General features: G+C 44.3%; 1 protein-coding gene across 3 annotated transcripts in view; it reads right to left on the reverse strand.

Moving 5' to 3' along the window:
• Window positions 1–536: 536 nt before the first annotated feature.
• LOC147011514 (interleukin-17C-like) overlaps window positions 537–23,049 on the reverse strand; it is a 40,275-nt gene continuing 17,762 nt past the window's right edge. Inside the window, exons 2-4 of one of the 3 annotated variants that reach the window (XM_085858179.1) lie at window positions 6,177–6,366; window positions 3,110–3,399; window positions 537–1,773 (exon numbers count right to left, since the gene is read on the reverse strand). In XM_085858179.1, coding sequence (XP_085714305.1) covers window positions 1,527–1,773; window positions 3,110–3,360 — 498 coding nt within the window. In that variant the 5' untranslated portion in view covers window positions 3,361–3,399; window positions 6,177–6,366 and the 3' untranslated portion in view covers window positions 537–1,526. Of the gene's footprint in view, window positions 1,774–3,109; window positions 3,400–5,443; window positions 5,546–6,176; window positions 6,367–23,049 lie in introns of those variants that run through there. The other 2 variants (XM_085858177.1, XM_085858178.1) reach the window with 2 other exon arrangements.

Here is a 23,049-nt window from a genome sequence, read left to right on the forward strand (position 1 = left end):
GTTAGAATCCCAACCCAGCTATAAACTGCCGTCCTGGTGTTTCGCAGGCAGGGTGATTCATCAATGCGTGTGCCGTCCCTCGGATGGACGTTAAACCGGCATCCCTTCTGCCAGCATTCGTTGGTGGACGTTAAAGCTCCCATGATGTCCTTCGCGAAGAGTAGGCGAGCCATCGCCGGCACCGTGAATACATTTCAAATTCCTGCCCGAACCATTGCATCAGAGGCACAGCCACACCCTCAGCCAATGATGCTACCCCACAGCCTTGTGCTGCATATGAACGAAGAAGATTGTTCATGTTAAAACAAACAAACTACGAAGACATGTTCAGGTTTTTGACAATAGCCAGTGACGTCATGTGCCCTTTTGCCAGCATTCAAAAGACCTTGGTGTACCATAATTACGTGGAAATTCAATCCACCATGAACATCAATGAAATTCCCAACTGTTACATAATGACAGACAAGATAGAAACCTTAAACAATAACAACAAGGAAGAAGGGTGTAAATTAAAATAAGAATATCCCTTGTGATAATTGATTTCACATTGGTTTATTAGGCAAGTTTGTGACAAAACGAGTAGGCCTACATTTTAAAATAAGAATAAATTGTTACATTGACAAGAGGATTTTTGTTTGGACAATTGCTTACACCTGAAGGACCAGAAACTTTCAGACTTGAAGGGTATCGTGGCGACTGGAAGGTACAGAAACAGGAAGGGAATCTTCAGGACCTGCGTCTCGAGCCCTCCCGGACGAGTAGAAATGGTCGTCCCATGAAGCCAACCACAATCCCACTGCAATCTCACATCAACTCGACTTCCTTTCTTACATTGCACTTTTCATTTGAAACAAAATCTCATCAAATGACGAGCTTGTGCAAATTGTAAAAGGCAGCAAGTTCCATAGTTGAGAGATTATCAAATTGCACATCATCTTTCATATGCAGCATCATTTGCTGAGGGTGCAGCGATGCCACTGATGCAGTACCCCATGTAGGTTAGGGAAGGAATTTGGAATTTGTTTATGGTGCCGGCGGATAGCTCACCTACTCGAGCGAAGGACACCATGAGATCTTTAGCGTCCACCAATTAATGCCGGCAGATGAGACATCCGTCTGAACGTCCTTCCGATGGACGATGCCAACATTGATGCCTCGTCCCGCATGCAAAATACCACGATGGCAGTTTATAGCTGGTTCAGGATTCACACCCAGGCTAGACAGATCGGAGGCAAGTTTGCATACCTCCTGGTTATCCTGCCAGCCTTTGCACTTATCCTTCATCGGAGGAAGGGTTGAAGAATAATAACATTGTTATTAATAATTATTTGTACGTATATGTGTGAAGGAATTATTTTTTTTAACCTGGCCTTGACAGAAATTGCTTCTCCTCCTCCGTCCATCCACCCCCCAACTATCCTAAAACACATATTTTCAAAGGGAGAACAGTTTGAACCAACAGAGGAAACTTAAAGTTCCACAAAGTGTCTCGTTTTTCCCCAAGTGACAGCAGAATGTATGGTTTTCTATGTATGGTGTTGTACTGTACGCGGGTTGATGCAGGTGCAGGCAATGGCGATGTGCTCCCAATGTGGTGTGTAACGAGCGAGGCCTGCACCACAGGCCTGTCGGCGGAACACTCGAACGGCTGTCTTCACGGCGACTGACGAGAGGCCCAACTCATGGTGGCCGTCCTGTGGGTTGAGGCAGCCCAGGCAAAGACACTTGGCTTCCGGCAGTCGTGCAGGCACACGGTCTGGATCATAGTTGATGCTGAAATGATGTTTCCCATCAGTGAGCTCATATAAATCGAACAATCACTTGTTAAATCTACAAAATCTTTGTAATTTTTGGACATTTAGAAGCACAGGACTCACTGATCATATTTTAAGGCACAAGTGAATAATTTATAACATTGATATTTTTGTCAAAGTATTTGCAAATGCAGTACAAATTGTAGTTTGCAGAGGATATACACAAACACACGCACACACACACACACACACACACACACACACACACACACACACACACACACACACACACACACACACACACTTAACCCCCTACTCTGCTAGTCCAAATGAAATCGTTCGATACAGCATGGCAAGAGGCCACAAAAGAATGATAGCATAAGAATAACTTGGCTTTCAGCATTCGGCGATCGGCGCGAAACGTGATGGTGGGCGGAAATGACGTCTTTCGGCGCGAAATGCGATGGTGGGCAGAAATGACGTCTTTCGGCGCGAAATGCGATGGTGGGCGGAAATGACGTCTTTCATTCGTACATGAGAGGGGCGCATTTCTTGGTTTTTTCCCATCAAGCAATAAATTAAATGGTTTTCACATATATAACACATTAGTTTCACAAATTTCCATTGAAATACTCGGGTATTTCCGTCAATTCTCGCTATTTCCGTCTAGGTTATGCACTGCATCTACCGGATGGCCGTCATTGGCTGTCTTGAGGCATGTGGGGTTGGGGGGGGGGGACATGGGACACCGGAGACGTGGTAGACACCGGGGACATTTCAAACTCGGTGCAATTGTATATAGCGCACGCGCTGTAATAAGGCTGCCTTCAGCCACAAAGAAATGCTACACAAGGTAAGCCTTTTACCCCACCCTCCCCATTGCCCGCAAAGGGGCTCCCTTGTATAGTTTTTCTTGGTTGCTTTAGGCAACCTTATTTGCATGAGCAGAGTAGGGCATTGATTATGTAAAAATCCTAGCCACGGGATAATTGATAAGGTGAGAGATGAATGGTTGTTCCCTCCAATTATGGTTGAGAGACGTGATTGTGTATATATATATATATATATATATATATATATATATATATATATATATATATATATATATATATATATATATATATATATATATATATATATGATGGTGTTCGCTGGTGTTCTGAATAATCCATTGATTGGTACATTTAAATGCTCTCGAATGGCTGTCAGGATGGTCGAGAAGTTGACCGATTTCTGGCAAAATTGTATTGAATCACAAGAGGCCTATTACAAAGACTTAAGTGTCAATTATTGATTCATCATTCCAGTATGGTTTGGGGAGAGGGCCGAGGAAAGAGGACGTAGCATAGATTTACCGGAACTGCCAGGGTGAGAGGGAGCGGTCGCTCATGCGTGTACTCTCCAAAATGCGTGACGACCACTCGGAACAAGCATCGCCCACATCAGGCAAAGCGTCGGAGTGCCGATTCCCTGTCGAACCACTTTGAGCCAACTCCAGCATGTTGAGAATCCTGGCTGGCACAACTTTTCGCAGGAGGCGCTCTTCCTCCACAAGCTCACGACACGCTCCGCCTGTCTTGCCGTCTTCGTCTGTGAATGTAGCCATGGTGAATGATGATGTCACAACCGTGACAGCAATTAAAATCTGGGGAAGGACAAGGAAGCGTGGTGAGAAACATCTGTGCACAAAACAAAAAAAAAACAAAATTGATGAGGGCATTATCGTTAAAAATCAATATGAACTAATTGTCGGTTGAGACTAGTTATGATTCCGAATTTATAAAATGCTTCTCATTGTTGAGCATTTCAAATTGTGGGAAGTACAGGGTGCTCTTTCTGTGTCGTTAACCCCTGCAAATAACAGGCTACATTGTTGTGTTCCAGGTGTGTGACTATGACGGACAAGAACGAGTACACTGCGGGAACGGTGGTAGTTTATTGTGTTTTGGTCGAAAAAATAAAGGCGGTTGTTCTTTGCGAAGGTTAATTCGTTGGTTACTTTCTATGTCAGGTCAAAGATTTACTTATCACCCATAGTTCTATATTTCCTCAGCTCTCATTGTAACTGCACCATGTTGAATTAACAAAAACAAATTTTTATTCAAAGTCGAGGCTCATGGGAGAGCAGGAACACAGAACGGATCAGGAAGCAAAATAACAAAAGGAACAGGAGAAAGACAATGGGAAAATGCCAATGGCAGTGTGGAGGGAGAAAATAAATGGAGACGGACAAACAAGGGATGCGGATAACGATGAGGGGTCGGAGAGAACGCAAGGGGTGGACAAGATGGATACATACGCAAAATTTGGGGAGGGTAGGGGTGATCTCATATTAGGGAAGAATGAGAGTGTGAAAGTTGGTTCTACAGACAGGAAAAAACACAAAGAGGAACAAATGAGTGGAGGTGAACAGTGATCGTGAATTTCGGTAGATTCACCAGAAGGGGTTGATGGTGGACCACACGCGTTCTGCAGAAACCCTTGGGGGATAAAGCACGGAGAGAGCACAGGGTGCAAGACCAGAGAGGAGGTGGAAGAAGACGGAGAGACCACCGACCTGTCAGCGATGGCAAAATCATCGGCCCATCGACTCAGTTAAGAAATTTGTACAGATAAGCACATTATTTTACATTTACTTTGACGTGTTTTTTTACCACGCAGGAACTTGTAATCAACGATGTCACAAAATAATGACTTTTTCCGTCCAATCCAATATTCTGCCACTGATTCAATTAAGCATTGTTGTGACAGAATTGCTCACAATATAAAACAAGTTACAAGGTGGGTGTGGAGTGCAGGGGGGTTGAAAAATACAAATGAAAAAAGTAACGTGTTAACGGAATATACAGCAAAAACAAGGTGTGGACAAGGAAGCATCCATGAAATACGAAGAAGTATAAGATGCAGAGTTCACCTTTGAAATGATGGACGTTTTGAATTTGATGGATTTTCATTAATCTCAAAGAAGGACCTCGTAATTCATGGGTTTGCCTGTTGGAGTTTCCATTTGATCCTCTCTCTTGTGATCGAGGGAACCCAGGTTCAAATCCCATACATATCCTATGTTTGTCTATCTATATAATCATACACTTGTCTGTCCGTCCCTCCATCACATAGACATCAAGCAAAAATATTTAGGGAGCACATAGTTCGACAATATTAAATTCCCATGATATTTAACGATTCTGTGCATATTGTTGGTCACATGATACAATTCGTGAAAATTCTGTGGGTACCTGCTCGTTGAATAATGATGTCCTTGTTTGATTCAGGTTAAGCTACATTGATGTCGAATATTTTCTGTGATGCATGTGCGATTTATGTACAACTTCTGCCATGACCCAAGTATTAATGATATTTTTGTTTTTTTTTGATGGCGGGATAGTCTCAACAATAGAGGAACACAAACTTCCCTCTGTGCTGCCAAACAAAGTACAAATTCTGCTCAAATCACCTCCAGCTAAACGACAAGCCTGGCCATAAAGTTCGTGAGCGACTTGGGGCCGGTAAAGAAGCAAGAAATAAATATATATATATATATATATTTATTTATATACATATAAACATACATACATATATACAGAAGAAACAGAGCATGTTGACCTTGATGAAAGTTTGTACAAACATGAACATTCATGGATATATACAAATCGCAAGTGAATAACCGAAGAGAATTCTCTGAGTCTTACCCACGATGTCATGGCTTCGTTGAGACGCGGAGACACAGCTAGCACGTAATAAGTGTGACTGATAATTATAGCAAGCTGTATGCAGTATATATAGTGCATGTTATACCAGAGTTCTAATACAAATATATACCGCTGTGATTTGCATTGTTTCGTCATTGAGGAAACGTTTTTAAGGATGTTGGGAAAAAAAAATTCCAGGATCATTCGATCTGTAATGCTTCCCTTGGAATTGCATGTCCTTCGCACAGGTGTTGGCGTTTCTTTTGCGATTCTTATCTCCTGAATATGCCGGTTCTCATGAACCAGGGCAGACAGAGTTTGTAGAACCACCTGTAGAGCTGAGTAGTATGAAGTTTCAGGGAAATTACTCTCCTTTTCCCTTACACCTCCACCCCCTCCTCCCCACAAATGATTAAATATACTGTATGATATTGCAATATTTCCAGTGATATTAATTAAGTGCAAAAAAAAACTACAGAATTTATTACATTAACTTGGCTATACTTATTTTAAAAGATTTACCTTAAAGTTTATTATTTGAAACTCTTGTAACACATTCATGACTGGTTGGAACTTGCACATTCCAAAATACCATTTTTATTGATTTATTTTTATTTTTACAATGTTTATTTCCCATTGCTGTATAATTTGTTAAATAACGTTTCAAATTAATTTAAGTTCAAACCCAATGTCCTACAAAATTTTGTTCATTGCATCACATTGTTCATCTCACTTTATCTCCTTTTCTGCGTCATAGATGACCTTCAGACACAACTCAGGTTGTGGACCCGCCGTATGGAGAGGCTATGAGATGAAAGGGTCGAAACCTCGATGATGGACGGTTCCTATAGATAGCTGATCCGTACAGCCATTGAATCAGGCGGTCAGCAAGCTGAAGGAATTCTTTAGATCTCTCTTCAGTGCTGCAAAGCAGTTTCATACCAAGGATTACAATGGGTTGTTTGCCTTTGCAGTGCTCGTCAAGGCAGGGATTTGTAATTTGTTCACAGCAATAACTCACCTACTCGTCGCAAAAGACACGACGGGATTTTTACCACCCACCAACTAATGTTAGCAGACGGGACAACCACCATAACATCCACCGAGCGGACAGGGTACTCCTTGATGCAACATCCTGCTTGTGAAGCACCAGGATGAAAGTTTATAGTTGGGTTGTGAATCAAACACAGAGTAGACAGCTCAGTGTAAGTGCACTCCCACCGCACCATCCTGCCAGACCATTATGTTTTTTTAGAATGAGCTATTTGGCTGGTCACTCTGGCCAAGTTCCAAATTTCCTGTCGAGACAATCCAAGTTTATACTTAAATACCAAACGTTGCTTCTATAACCACCAACATGAGGTGAGTAACAACAATTGTGAGCCTTCTATAAGAGATCCAATGAGATCCCCCAAACCATTAACTTGATATGTCACATACACGAGCCTCCTCTGTGACAGAGATGCATCTTGTAAATATTTTCAAGTGTTTGTGTGTTTGTTTGTATGTGCCTTCATTTGTGTGTTTCTGGTGTGTTTCTTTGTGTGATTATTTGTTACTTGCGAAAATCGAAGCTTTTTCAATTATATTGGTTGGTCTTGTGCATTATTCTGTCTGTCTGTCTGTCTGTCTGTCTGTCTGTTTGTCTGTCAATCACCTCCAGGTCGCAATTTTAAACCGATCTTCACGAAACTTCACCACATGGTAGAGTTCGTCATAAGCAAGAAGCCTATTGTTTTTGAGGTCAAAAGGTCAACATAGGCCACAGATCAACAACTTCGTCGAATTTCTAAAATCCTCAATTTTCATCCGATTGACTTGAAATTTGAACAGGATTTATATTTCAGGTCACTGAATTCAACCAGCCAATTATTTTTTAAAGTCAAATTTGTTTTATGGATTTCGCAAGTATCATTGCTATGAATAGAATGACAGCTCTATTGTTTGTGCGTTTATTGGTTTGTTTGTATGTCCGTTTGCGCATTTGTACGTTACTCTTTCACAGCACCTTAGAATAGAGTCTCCACATTTTGGGTGTTGGTCGTTCAGAATCTGTTCAAGGTTGGAAGCTACCGCACATTGGCCTTTGATGTCCGTTTTGGCCACCAAGGACCACTATAAGGTGTATATTGGGATGTGGGGTCAGGCAGTGCTGCCACCAGCCCACAGGCAAAAGGTAACCACCATGAAGCCAATAACTCCATAACTTTTCAATGTCCAACACGTCCTGAAACCACCGTCGGGAAAAGCTCACCTGGCCAGGCACCAAAGGTGGACGGAATTCATTATTAAACAAATAAATGAATGAGGGAAATAAATCCGGTTGACGATTTGCCTCAGTCTCTCTGTAGGTATGCAAATTGTAAAAATTTTGTGATACGATCAGGACTCGGCAGTAATCGCATTTGCATCTTAACAACATGACGTGTCTATAAAATCATACCCGTGACGATGTATTCGGGATGGGGATGGGTTTGCAATTGAGGATGATATCAAGGTGGTTTTACATATATGGTCTAAACCGGTATTGTATTTTGGAAGTAGAGTCTGACACCTTTATATTTCCTATAAAAATTTCGAAGAATATGAATCATGAGGCATTTATCAGATATTCTGTCGCATCGCAAAGAGTTCATTATTCAGAACCTCCAACCTTGTATAAATGGTTGATATTCAAACAGGTATCTTAAAACTACGACCACAACTACTACTACTTTAACAGCTCTCAATAATCCCAAGGAATTGTGGGGCCGGGGAAGGTTTTTGACCTAAGTCTTCCACAAACTGGCTGACTCGGCCTGCCGTTCGACTGCAGGCGATTTGGGGCAAGAATTTATGATTATTTTGGGGTGCCACCGATAACTCGCCGACTCGTGGCGAAGAACACAATGGGATATTTAATGTCGACCAACTAATGTCAACAGATGGGCCAACCAACTTAACATCGTTCTAATGGATGGCACACACAAGGATGCCTCGATCTGTGTGTGGAACACTAGGATGGCAGTTTATAGTTAGGTCGAGATTCAAATATAGCCTTGACAGCTGAGAAGTGTATGTGCATGCTGTTGTGGAAATTACTTCTCGGGGTTAAAGATGCTTCGTAGAGTACAGTTATTTCCTTAATAAATGTATTAGCGTAAGCATGATGTAACGAAATGTTTTAGATATGAGGAATGTGTCGCTTCTGTAATAGACAAGTCTGAAGACGACGATGGTTCACGAGCGGTATTTGACGATATAGATTGTTTCAGAAGTCAAGGATGAGACAATGTGATAATTTTTGACCAAGTTGTAAAAATGATTAACATGATGTGGTACGGGTGACAGGTTAATAGCTACAAAATGTCCAAAACCCGGTTTCGTTCAACAACTTTCAAAATTTGACCTTTGCATAACCTTTTAAGGTCACAAAACAATGTTGTGGACATTAAAATAAGGAAACAGGATACGAGATATAGCTTATTGGAGTTAGTTCGTCGAAGAAGGTCGAAAACCCGGTTCGATTCCCACAACTTTGAAAATTTGACCTTTGTGGCATTTAAAGGTCAAAGGACAAGGATTATGACCTTTGGTGCAAAACTTCCTCTGGAACATTCCAGGAACAATATAACGTCATATAGGCTATATGGCATTTTGCACTCCTCGGATTATCCATACTTTGATGAAATCAGCGTACAAACAAACTTGAAGGAGGCGTCACGGGCAAGGTGTTCGAGATAGAGCAAAATGGTTTCAAGACTTTAGGTGGGGAATGACCTCAAGATTATGCATAAAAAATATTGTCATCCTAGCTCTCAAAGTTTGGGCGGTCGTATGATTTTTATGTCAAAATTCGCGAAATGTCAAAAATTATGTCGAAATGTCAAAAAAAAAAAAAAAAAAAAAATTTATGTCAAAAATTATGTCAAAAAACGAAAATGAAAAATCGGACAACGACAAGTTTTAGATAATTCATTTTGCTATTCAAATACTGAAGAACTCATTCCATTCAGTCAATTCCTTAGAAGATAGATTTTTAATCCGACTACCCCCTAAAAATGGCTATCTTTTGGGTGTGGCTCTGCCCACAATGGGCGTAGCATGCCCTCATCCAGGAAAACACAACTCGACATTGATATCGAACATATAACCAAGTTTCATCAAGATCGGATCAAAGTCCACGGAGTTATGCTCTGGACAGACAGACACACAGACAGACAGACACACAGACAAGCCGGTAGGCGGACATGGGTAGTCAACTACCCAATATAACCTGACGCGATGGGCCCGTTCAATGGGGAATGACCTGAGGATTAAGCACAAGAAAATTCATGATTCTAGCTTCAAGGGTTAATGCTGCAGATTGTTTTTTCGTTAAAATACCCCCACATTTAGAGGTTTTTCAGCCGTTGCTAGGCAACGGAGGGGTCCATAGAAACGGTTCTTTCTCACACATAACTAGGACATACCATGAACCTACCATACCAGTTTCATGTATATCTGACTCATAGTCTCTGAGATATAACGAACTTCGTTTTTTTATTGTTTTCAACCAGGGTTCATTCAAAGTCTATCTTCTCCGAGAGTTTTCATAGGATCCGGCTGGAATTTTTTGACAATATGGCTGAATGTACTATCCACAGTTACTCGGGCCCGATTTTTGATTTTCGAAAAATTTTTTTTTTTAAGATTTTTCAAAAATTTCAAAATCCCGTTGCGAGGCAATGGTGGTGTCCATAGCAACGATTCTCATTTGCACACAACTAGGTCATGGTATGAACCTACCAACCCAGTTTCATCGAAATCGCCATTGTATTAACTGAAATCGCCATTTTAAATACTGATAATAAGGGTAGAACAAATCTCAAAAAAAAAATAAAAATTTCGACTACATCGACTACCCAACACACAGACATAACGAATATAGTGGTCACTCTGGCTGGCACTCGTGAACCAATAGAGATATCCAAGCCATCCCATGTGTACATCTAAAATTGTCGACCAATTTGACCTCATTCTTGATGTTTACTTCTGCCATCAAAAGTGGACAAAGGTCATGTTTTCACCCCTGTTTGTTATGTTTTCACAAGCTGTCACCTGACCCTGAGGAGTCCCTGCCAAAAGGAGCCAGGGAGGCATGGCAAACCTGGCTGTATCTCAACCGCTGCAGTACTGGAGTCGGAATGTGCAGACTCCTAACGCAGAAGTGGGGATATAATCAAAATGGCCCTGTTGATTGCGACTGTGGAGAGGCTCCTCAAACAATGGAGCATCTTCTGAATTGCCCTCTCTTACCAGAGGCTTGTGGACCAGATGATTTGAAGGCTCTCAACTCCAGTACCAGAGCCTGTGTTTTGCAGTGGCTGGGGAAGGTGTAGCAACACAAAAGAACAGCTCCTGTTTGTCTGTCCGTTTGTTTGTCTGTGAGCAGGATATCTCCAAAAGTTATGGACGAATTCGGACGAAACTTGGTGGACAGGTTGGGTGATAAGGACTAATTGATGACATTTTGGTGAAGATCCGGAACCGGATGGGATAACTTTTTTGAAGTGATTCTTCATCATTGAAAGATGGGACCAAAACAACATATAGCACGATATCTCAAAAAGTTATGAACGGTTTGGGATGACACTTGGTGGACATGTTGGGTGTGTGACAAGGACAAATTGATTCCATTTTAGTGAAGATCCGGATCCGAAGCTGGATCCGAGTTTTTTTTAATTTCTTAAGTGATTCTTCACAATTGAGAGATAGGGCCAAGAACAACATGAAGCATGATATTTCAAAAAGTTGTGGATGGATTATGACAAAACTTGGTGGATGAGTGGGTTTGTGACAAGAACAAGCCAATTATATTTTGGATAAGATCCGGCCTATCAGTGGGATACAATATGTAAACTGTTTAGCCTGGCGGAGGTATGCACTCTACCGAGTGCCATTCTCGTTTTACCTTTGTTATCTGTCATTTATCTACCTTCTTTTCAGTGCTCGCAAGGCAGAGAGCACAAGTTTAGGTGGCAAAACCATCCTCGTCATCACTTTAAGGCCATGATGCCTCGGAAGATCGGGTGAAAGGTCACGGAAGGGGTTCACTCCACCCATCAGCTGAGATATGGGTCAATGGTGAGTGAGAGGGGAGAGGAAAAAGCTTCATCAGTGACGTGTGTGACAGACTTTATAAAAGGTGGGAACAAGAAAGATTGGGGTTTACAATCTTGGGGATGCAACACCGGAGGCTGCGTTTGTCACAAGTTCACAGGGCCCAACCCAGCCGGAATCAAAGCCCTTCACCCTCCCCCTCCCCCGAACACCCCCACGATGGGACGTTTGCCTGCATGGGACCCATGAACTGTAAATGTTCTTCACGACTCACCGGGTTTGCCTGACCATCTCTTTCTGTCTTGTCTGTCCCCAACTTTGTCTCTCTCGTGGAATGTCTGTGGGCCCAGTTTAGGCATCAGCTACGTAAGGAATCCCATTTGTTTGGTTGGTTCGTGGGCACGGATGGTTCGATAAGGGTAAGGGGTTTTTATGACTGAACTCATTGTTTATTGCCATTTACTGCATTGCTTCCTTCTGTTCCCTACCTGTGACCATTCATTTATTTATAAATAAACCTGACTTGGTCTCAGGTGAATTATGTATGTGGTGGCTATGCTTCATTTGGTGGTTTAATAAGACCTGTTGAGGGAACATTAGTCACCGTGTCTACACTGCTAAGAAGATCACGTCAGGTGACTCAGGTTGCTCGGCCTGAGATTAGATCCAGTGACGTGACACCAATCGCCGCAGTACTGGGCTACTTTAAGACTTCGAATCAGCACAGTAACGTAGTCATCGGATGGATATCTGAGAGGAAGATCTCAAAGCGGTCGACTGTTGTGGTCATTCACACAGCCTCCTGATTCGAACCGGGAAACCGGAACGACCAGTGGCCGTTACAATACCTTTAAGCTACCTAACCAGGTTAAACAAGTATTTTTAACTTGTTTAATTCTAATTGGAATAACAGTGGAGATGGAAACAAAATAATGTCTGAAATCAATTTTCTAACGGTCATACGAGAACTACTGTCCAGAGCCAAACACCGCTCAGACATGTTCGGAGATACACCGCCCAGACACGTCTGAAGACAAACACTGCCTCGACATAACCACCGTCCAGACACGTATGGAGAATACCACCGTCCGGAGGATACGTCCAGAGACAGAGAGAAAGAGGTGTGGGAAGATGGTGCTGCATTCTATTGGGGGGGGGGGTGGAGGGAATATTGTACAAAGAGAGAGAGAAAGGGGTGGGGGTAGGGAAGTTAGCAAAGATAATGTTATGCTTTATGAACGAACACACACACACACACACACACACACACACACACACACACACACACACACACACACACACACACACACTTATTAGTATTTATTAGGAAATACAACCGGTCGCTTCGCTCACAGGAATATTAGGGGGTGGGGGGGGGGGTTGGAGGGGAGTAAGAAGGAGGGGATACGAGAGAAGGGAGAGAGGATTGGGTGAAGGGAGTGAGAATAGGGAGGGGGAGTAAGGAGGAGGGTTAGCGAGTTGGGGTGGGGAAGCGAGGAAGGAGGGGGGAGCGAGGAGGTGTGTGGAAAGGGAAGGCAGTGTGAGGTGAGGGTCCGACCGGATATAACCACTATCTGGACGACGGATATACTGGGGGGGGGAGAAAAGAGGAGGGGAGAGAGAGGTGGAGGAGCAAAGAGGAAGGGAGACCGAGGAGGGGTGCGGGAGCGAGGAAGCACGAGGAGGTGAGAAGGGGTGGGGGAGTAAGGAAGCAAGAGGGGTGGGGAAGTGAGGAGGCAGGAGGGAGTGAGGAGGGGTGAGGAGGGGCAAAAAAGCAGTATATAACAAATAAAAACATTAAAATGAATTACTTTTTAATAAGTGTTGTCATGATTGGGGTTGGATATGGTACATATTGCTTGTAGCAGGCTTATTCGGGTGTGGCAGGCTGTCGAGTTGAGGTTGAAGGCTCAGAAGATGAAACGGAGGTCGATTCACTTTTGTTGAAGAACTTCATAATGGAGACTTGAGTGGCTGCTTTCATTTTCTGTTCGTAGACCTCCTTGAAACATTTCAGGACATTATCCATCTCGCTCCCTCAGGTGACGGGGCATGAACTTCTTCCTCTGAATACCGTGGCGTGGCAAAAGCATCCGCAGTGAGTGAACGATTCGCTCAAAATAACGGAGCACGGTTGTTCTTTCTTTCTTTTGGGGGTTTAATGGCGATTTCAGAGCCCCCAGTCTCTATATACGCCATGCACCCAAACAACTCGGATATGGATACTACTAAACTAATCGACAGAATCGAGGGTGCTTCTGAGTCAGATGGCAAAATACATTCAGCAGGCCTGACCACGTGATTCCCATGACGGACAGAATGCAGTAAACGTGATCTTGGCTCATCGTACCGAGGACAGAGAGAGAAAACATGAACCAAATCCTCAGGAACATTACACTGGTCACACAACCCCATGGGGTGACGTCCTATCCTGTGAAGATAGAGATGGAGGAACAATGCCCGCGCGGTCGTTGTTGAATTAAATCCATGCTGGAGCGAAAACGCATTATCAGAACACGCTCTACCTTGCACAAACTGCCGACAATATATCCCGTTCGGAACAGGAAATGCACCGCCGTCCACTGTGGAGCACTCGGCAAGTGGCTTTAGCACTCCAGTGGGCACTCCACTTGAATGGTTGGCAAGTGATGGCGATGTCCGAATGTCCAAATTGGATAAATCAACATATTTTTAGGAGTCGGAACTGCTGATACTTTCAAATCTGGAGCTTAAATTTTGTAATTTTGCTTCGTTTGAGAGATTCTCTCAGTTATTCATATGTGGAAGTGAAATAAAGCCATGAACGCTGGCGTCTCCGGGTGTTTATAAGCATTGCAATGTACTCAGCGATTTGTAGCCATGATGAACAGGCATTCGATAATTAATATGAGTGAGTGAAGCGAAAAATAAACTTTATCGTTGCGGCCTGTTCCAAGTCAAGTCATGGTTGAGCAGGCCAAAAAAAGATGGTGGCTTCAGACCGGGCAAGGTTACCCAGGAAACGCCTTAAGACCCCAGAGAGAGAGGTGGCCGAAGATCGCCCGATGAAGGATATAATTAAATACGGTCGTTAATTATCTTCAAAAGGGGTGTTTTAATGAACCCACACACCCAATTTTCAGGATTGGGGCAAAGCCTTCGGGACCCCCAATCTTTGATGAAAGGAGGGAATCCATGAGGTAACATTCCCGGGTCGAATTGCAGGAGAGTGTCGGAGTGGCGCTGAGGTGTCGTCCACCAGACGGCAGTCTCCTTTCGTGAGGTGGTCCCTTTGGGTGGGTGCCTGGAATGTCCTATCCCTAAGAGAGGATGATCACCTGTCTCTGTTATCATCTGAGCTCAACCGTTTGGACATCGGTATTGCAGCACTCTCTGAGGTTCAGAGAACGGATTGCGGTGAGATCATGGCGGGTGGTTACATCTACGATTGGTCTGTCGCTCTGATGGTAACCATTCCCAAGGAGTTGCTGTTGCTGTGTCCAATAAACTAACTCCAATAATAATTGAGGTAACACCGGTCAACGAGCGTATTATGAGACTAAGGATTCGTCACTCCTTAGGTGTCATTTCCCTGGTCTCTGTTTATGCTCCGACTGAGGCGAGTGATCTCACCGTGAAGGATGCATTCTACTCCACGCTCAAGTCTGTGGTTGATCAATGCCCCCAGATGAGATACACTTCTAGTCTTGGGGGATTTCAATGCATCGACTGGAACTGATAGTGATGGTTATGAAACATGTGTTGGTCCCCATGGGTCAGGAACTATGAGGCAGAATAGCACTAAGTTCCTTGACTTTGCAAGAAGTCGTGGACTGAGGGTGGCCGGTTCATGGTTTCAGTGCCCACAAGCTCATCGCTAGACTTGGTATTTCAAAGCTGACGGTGTGGCAAAGGAGATTGACCATGTCCTCGTTCATGGTCGCTGAAGGATGATCCAGAACTGCAGGGTCTACCGATGTTCCAGAACTGCTTAGGCTGGATGCTGGCAAGCTCAAGGATGAGAGGGTAGCTGAGTAGTTTGCGAACAAGCTGAGTGGAAATTTGGGCGTCTGGGTGCTTTGGGAGGTCCTGAAGAGTTGTGGAGTGCCTTTAAGCCCACCGTCCTTGATGTTGCCGGTGGATGTCTTGGAACTCACCGCAGGGCAAAGAAGAATTTTGTCTCTCAAGGGACACTGGATTCAATTGACCAGAGTCGCAGGGCCAGGCTGAATGGCAGAGCTGAGCTGTTCAGGGAGCTGAGGCGTAAAACTGTACGTGCACTGAGGGTGGACAAGGAGGCCGATGTGTGAGGAATCTGTAAAGGGGTAGAGCATCACCTGTGGTCAAGTGATTCTTGTCCTGCTTACAGGGGAATTCACGCATTGCGTTCATCCAAGCCCATCCCTCAGTGTACTGCAGTTCGAGGATAGGGTGGTAGGCTCTTGACAGAGGAGTCTGAAGTGATGGCCCACTGGGCCGGTTACTTTGAGCGGTTGTACCATGCTGATCCACCAGCTGTCGAGTTGGACATCAGGGGTGTTACAATTCCTGTTGCTGAACCTCCAATCAACTGTGGTCCACCTTCGCTTGTGGAAACACAGGCTGCGGTGAACTGGTTGAAATGGGGTAAAGCTCCAGGGATCTGTGGCATCCATGCTGAACTTCTCAAGGCTGGTGGAAATGCTGCACTCGTGTTGTTGCATGCAGTTTTGTGCCCTGCCTGGAACACAGGCATCATCCCAACTGACTGGAAGAGGGGCCTTGTTGTCCCTCTCTGGAAAGGGTGATTGCCAAGACTGCAACAACTACCAAGGGGAGTCGCTGCTCTCAGTGCTGGGCAAGGTCTTTGCTTGGATAATTCTTGATAGGGTTCGCCACCATCTGCTTGAGCACCAGCGTCCAGGGCAGTCAGGCTTTACACCAAAGAGGTCAACGATTGACCGTATCCTTGCTCTTCAGGTCCTCACCAAACGCAGACGAGAGTTTCGGCAGTGGCTGCTTGCAGTCTATGTTGATCTCTGTAAAGCGTTTGATTCAGTGAATCGGGATGCCCTCTGGAGGATTCTTGGTCTTTGTGGGGTGCCACCAAAACTGATCGATCTGATGTCTGAAATCTACTCTGAGAGTGTTGTGAGATGTGGTGGTACCATCTCTGACTTATTTCCAGTTGTTACTGGAGTTCGTCAGAGGTGTGTACTGGCCCCTACACTTTTCAGCACTTGTATGGACTGGATTATAGGGAGGATGTCGGAGAGATCAAGTTGTGGTGCATCGTTTGGGAATGTCAAGATCTCTGACCTTAATTTCGCAGAAGATGCAGTCATCTTTGCGGAGACTTTAGATATCCTTTTGGGGGCCCTCGAGGTGCTGAATGAGGAGTCAGAGCCGCTGGGATTACGGGTTTCCTGGGTCAAAACTAAGATCCAGGCTTTCAATGACATCTTGGATGCTGCTGTCCTGTCTGTGCCTGTTTGTGGTGAGGATGTTGAGGTAGTGGAGAGATTCACTTACCTTGGCAGTGATATTCATGTCTCTGCCGGTTGTGAGTCAGAGGTCAATAGACGTCTGGGTCGGGCCTGGGGAGTCATGGATTCACTGGATCATGGGATGTGGCGCTGCCGGTACCTGTGCGGGAGGACGAAAATCCGAGTCTTCAGGTCCTTGGTGCTTCCAGTCTTGCTCTATGGATGTGAGACTTGGACTCTGACCAAGGATCTGAGACGGAGACTTAATTCCTTTGGTACCAGGTCTCTTCGGAGAATCCTTCGCTATCGCTGGTCGGATTTTGTGTCCAAGGAGCGGTTGCTGAGAGAGACTCAAATGAGATTTGTTACCTGCATGGTCCGTGAGCATCAGCAGCAGCTGTATGGACATGTGGCTCGTTTTCCTGACGCTGATCCCGCTCACCAGATTCTCTCAGCGAGGGAGTCTCGTGAGTGGAGGAGGCCAATGGGCCGACCGCGTGCCTCGTGGTTGCAGCAGGTTGATCGGCATCTCAAGGAGATGGGGATGGGCCAGGCATCTGCCTGGGGGATGGCTTGACTGAGGCCCCTGGAGTGCCGGCGGAAAGTGGATGCAGCGATGCGCTGTTCTGGCGCATGCTCCCATACCTGACCTGACCCAATTTTCACTCTTGCACTTCCTTGAAGTTTTCTTTATGAGCATGCAAAGTTTCAGGCTTCGAGGTTTTATGCATTTGGAGTTATGGAGGACACACACTGACACACTGACACACTGACACACTGACACACTGACACACTGACACACTGACACACTGACACACTGACACACTGACACACTGACACACACACACACACACACACACACACACACACACACACATTTATTAATACAGATATATATTTTTACAGTGATCTCAGACTCATGGAGGAACTCTTTGGAGGCACTGTATTTTTATTCTAACAGTGATCCAAAGTTCATGGAGGATCATTTAAGAGGAAATGAATTTTTGATTTTAATTGTGCATTGTTAAAATTGAAATACCATCATTGGCAAAACATCATTACTGATGACTTTTGTAGTCTCATGTTTGGTGTGTCCTCATTTGTGAAAAGAGACCAATACATAACGCACACCACCTACTGCAGTTGAGGCATTCAAAGCCGGAGCTAGGATCTTTTTGAAGTGTTGTTTTACTCCTCTCTCTCTCTCTCTCTTTTCATTTGCATTTTCAACTCACATCATCTCAAAGGATAGAACTCCATCATTTACGCTCTTCCTCCACTCCTTTCTGTCCAGCACTGAAGCTTCCCATGATTTTTCCAACAGGTTACAGTCCTTCAAGTCCTGTTCACACAGATCTTTGAAGCGAAGTTGTGGCCTTCCAATTTTACAGATGCCCTCTTCTAGAACTCCGTAAAAGATCGATTTGGGCAGACACTCATCATCCATCTGCCCAAGCCACCACAATCTTCACCGCTTCAGCGCCGCCATGATATTAACTGATTTATCCATGGTCAAAACGTATGTGTCCAGAACGTTTTTTTGCCAGTGAACCCCAATGATCTTCTGCAGGCACCGGAGATGGAAAGGGTTCAGCCTACTCTCCTGCTTGGCACATAAAATCCATGTTTCAGCAACATAGAGAAGTACACCGAGAACACATGCTTGGTACATGTGTGGCGTTGTGTTGGTGGTAAGGCTATTGTTTGTTGTTCCATACTCTCGCAAGCTGCCAAGTGCTGAAGCAGCTTTGGCAATAACTGCTGAAATCTCTTCACCTGTCTGAATGGACTTGGTGTGTGTATAGATCCAAGGTAAGCAAACTGTTCACAACTTCTTCTAGCTGTCGACTATGTGGTTTCAATGGGGTGGGGTCAATGTTGCATTGTGACATCTTCACTGTTTTATTTTGGCTGATAGTGACACCAAACATGTCACGTGCTTTAGAGTAAGCATCAAAGATTGCCTGTAATCCTTTGGCTGAATGGGAGACAAGGGTGGCATCATCAGCAAAGAACAGCTCATGGATGAGGAGTGTTCTTGTCCTAGTCCTGACAATCAGGGTAGCAAGATTGAAAAGATTTCCATCACATCTTGTGTGAATGTAGACACTCATTAATTCCACTAACTGCATATGACAACAGACAAGAAAAAAAAGATTCCAAATTGTGTTGGTGCCAAGACACATCACTGCTTCACTCCACTGTGAATGAAGAATGGTTCATGCTCCTTGACAACGAAGATAACATGTGCCTGCATACCATTGTGAAATGACTTGATCAGACCAAGCAGGGTAGGGGGACAGCCAAAGGATTCCATGAATGGAAACACACCACTGTGGTTGACTCGATCAAAAGCTTTGGGGAGATCAACAAATGCTACATGAAGGTCTTGCTGTTGTTCTCTACATTTTTCGTGTCGCTGTCTTAAGGTAAAAATCACATCTACTGTCGATCTACCAGCTCTAAAACCACATTGACTCTCAGGATAGACATTGTCAGCCAGCTTGTGCAGTCTGTTGAGCATGACTCGGGCCATGACTTTCCCTGCTACACACAACAATGAAATGCCTCTATAATTGTTACAGTCGGATTTACCTCCTTTATTCTTGTACAGAGTGATGATTTGGGCATCCTTCCACTCTTGGGAAACTTCTCCAGCTTTCCAGCCTGCACATTGTTAGATGCGTCCACATAGATGGTCCCAATACTGTTGTTTATACCTTCTGCTTTCCAATGGAACAGCTTGACAGGCATGCAGCTTGACTGAAACGTTATTTGTTATCTTGCCAAAACGAAGTTTTGCAAGATATGTTAGTCGGCTTGAATGTTTTTTTTTTTGTCTGTAATCACGTATAAAAAATTCTGCAGAGCACAGTTATCATCGGAAATTTTTGTAACTTCGCAGATCAGAGGCCTATAGAGGTCCCTTTCAGTGCACAAAATTTTGAAGGTCAAGGTCAAAGGTCAAGGTCACTTTGGCGCAAATCAGGGGAGTCGACGAAACCCTTATTTTTTGAGTAATTTTGATCGGATCGTCTTCAAACTTCATGGGAATATAGTTCATGGTCTGGCGCTCAGCTGATTAATTTTTGGTGGCGATTGGCCTTGACCTTCATATATTTTTTTATATTTTTTTGTTTGTTTTTTTTTTGGTCTGTAATCACGTATAAATCACTCTGCAGAGCACAGTTGTCATTGGAAATTTTTGTAACTTCGCATATCAGAGGCCTATAGAGGTCCCTTTCAGCGCATAAAATTTTGAAGGTCAAGGTCAAAGGTCAAGGTCACTTTGTCGCAAATCAGGGGAGTCAACGAAACCCTTATTTTTTGAGTAATTTTGATCAGATCGTCTTCAAACTTCATGGAAATATAGTTCATGGTCTGGCGCTCAGCTGATTAAGTTTTGGTGGCGATTGACCTTGACCTTCATGGTTAGCGCCTCAGGTCAAACATATTTGACCCCAAGGTCAAATTTTCAAGTTTTAGGAACCATATCATGTAGTACCTCAAATTGAACACCTCGATGAGTGCTTTCTAGATATGTCAAGCTTGAGACATTATGACGTCATTTGGTGACATTATGAGGAAAAAGCATATTTTTCATGGTTACTCTGTAGAACGATTCTCATCGGAATCTCTCGTAGGCAGATATTCCTCAAGGAGTCGCTCCTGGTGGATAGCAGCTCTGTTCACCTCAGTGTGACCTTAAAGAAGTCACACGTGGTCACCTTTTGGCAAGATACGGGTCACCCTGCGGGTGACATTGGTTTATTCCTTCTATTTTCATCAGATCTGGACTCGATCAGAGCTTGTCTTTTCTTTTCTTTCAGGGGTAGCAGAGCTGAGGAACTTTCTCTGAACCAGTCTGGGTCTTTCCTGCAATGTAAATGCAAAACTGATTTGGCTGTTTCATAGACAGTATCTCGAGTCTGCGTCCATCGGGTTTCTGGAGCTAAGACATTAATAGTAGGTTGGTTGTCAAAAGCAGATGCGAGTTTCTCTTGCAGTCACTGCTGAGTGAAAGGATCTTGGAACTTCACAATGTTGATCCGAGGATGGGCCAAATGTCTTTTCTTTGGCTTGTGAAGAATCTTGAGTTCACCCTTACAATGAACCAAGGCATGGTCGGTGTTACAGGTTGCACTGTGCATTGCCCAACAGTGGAAGATTTCTTTTATATCTCACTGCCTTACAAGCACATGGTCAAGCTCGTGCCAGTAACCTGATCTGGGATGGCACCATGTGACTTTCTCAGCATCTTTCTTGGGGAATAAGGTATTGGTAATTGTGAGGATGTGGTGACTGAAAATGGGCAGCTATTTCTGGAATTTGCCAATCATCTTTCCCACACCGTGATGGCCCAAAACCTGTGGCCACAAGTCAAAATTGATGCCAACACGAGCATTGAAATCGCCAAGTATAAATAGTGTGTCTTCTTCGGGTGTAGTGGACACAATGTGATCGTGTGCCTCGTAAAAATTTTCCCTTTCCAGGAATGGATGCCTCGTAGTCGGTGCATACACACTGACAAAAGTCATATGACCTGATGCAATGAGGGAAACACAGAAGAACACGAACCTCTTTGAGTGATAGATGCATCCATCCATCCATCCATCGGGATCATACTTTGCACAGAGTGTTTGTGCTGCCGAAGCAGTCTCCTGGGCTATTGGGCACAATCCTGGATGGGTCACCACTCCGACACAGTATACCAGCATGCTGGCACTCATTTTGCCAACCTCGGAAGGATGACAGGCAGTCAACCACACCTGGTATTAATTCAACAGGTGAGTGGGATTTAAAATCAGGATCCTGGGATCTCAAGTCCACCACCCCAACCATTAGGCCAACACCAGGCTTAGGAACAGATCAGATCATCAATATTCGGGACCACTTGATTCTTAATTGCAATGTCCATGCTGTGTTCCTGCCTCTGTCCCTCAGGTTTGCCTGACCAGAAGAATGTGAAGTTTTCTTCCTGTATTGGTCAGGTAGGTCTCAGAGAGAGCCGTAATGTCAATGCAAAGTCTGCTGAGTTTATTTCTCAATATGAGCCCTTTTTCGAGTAAGCATCGCACAATTATCAGTTCCATCATTCAGAGTTCGACTATTCATCACACCTAAGCCTTCGTGGTCAGTATCACTGATGTATCAACGAGACTGGTGCCCTGTGCATACTTTAGATAGCAAGGTTAGTGCACGAGCTTCACTTTCTCTCTCGGTTCACCCTCTCAAGATCAGTGGAAAGTACAGGACAAGACGACTGAAGACAGGGTAAGCTGCATCATGATGCTGGTGCCAGGAAAATCCAGTCATTCAGCTGAAGGGTTGTGAGACTCCTGAGGCCGTGGAGAGAATGAAAATCCCCATAGTCTCCTATTGTTTGGCTGCAGCTAAAGTTGAGTGAAACTCCACTACCTGGATACAGGCACTAAGCTCCGTGCACACCATCACTAGTTCGAAATTGCACGTTTAAATGAGCCACAGCAGGTGTGGCAATGATGGAGACGAGTCCTCTGGGCTCAAGAGCAGAAGTCCGCATGATCAAACCCCCCCCTCCCCCTGGGGGAGGTGCTTCAAGTGCCTCAATTAAAATTAAAATACACTACCCTCGAAAAGATCTTCCATGAGCCTTAATCACTGTTAAAATAAAAATACACGACCTCGAAAAGCTTATTCATGAGCGGAGACTCGGCTGATGAAGGGCCTTTTATGAGATAGTTTATTAACCTTTAACTGATTGAAGGCCTCACCATCAGCCATTACTGTTCTTGGGTAAACCACATATCTAATTTGGCCTTCTAGACCAACTGCCGACTGGGCATCCTCCGTCATGCAAAGTCCTTCCTTGGCACACCTGAACTCCGATCCACCTACAAAGGCTGTCATCCACAGCTTGATGGAACACTGCTCTCCCCTCAGGGCTGGCACCCCTGCCTCTCATCTTGCTTAACTTGGCGCCGTAGAAACCAAGGCCGTTAAGATCATCGGAATGTCTCAGGTTGAAGCTGAGTCTTTGGGCCTATCAATTTGCCTTTGCAGACGGGTCGGTGGCCTCTCTGTCTTTTTCTGCCCCCTTTC

Source organism: Eptatretus burgeri, chromosome 15, assembly GCF_056783735.1.
Source record: "Eptatretus burgeri isolate ZD-2024b chromosome 15, Ebu_testis_v1, whole genome shotgun sequence".
NCBI classification, from domain to species: Eukaryota; Metazoa; Chordata; class Myxini; order Myxiniformes; family Myxinidae; genus Eptatretus; species Eptatretus burgeri.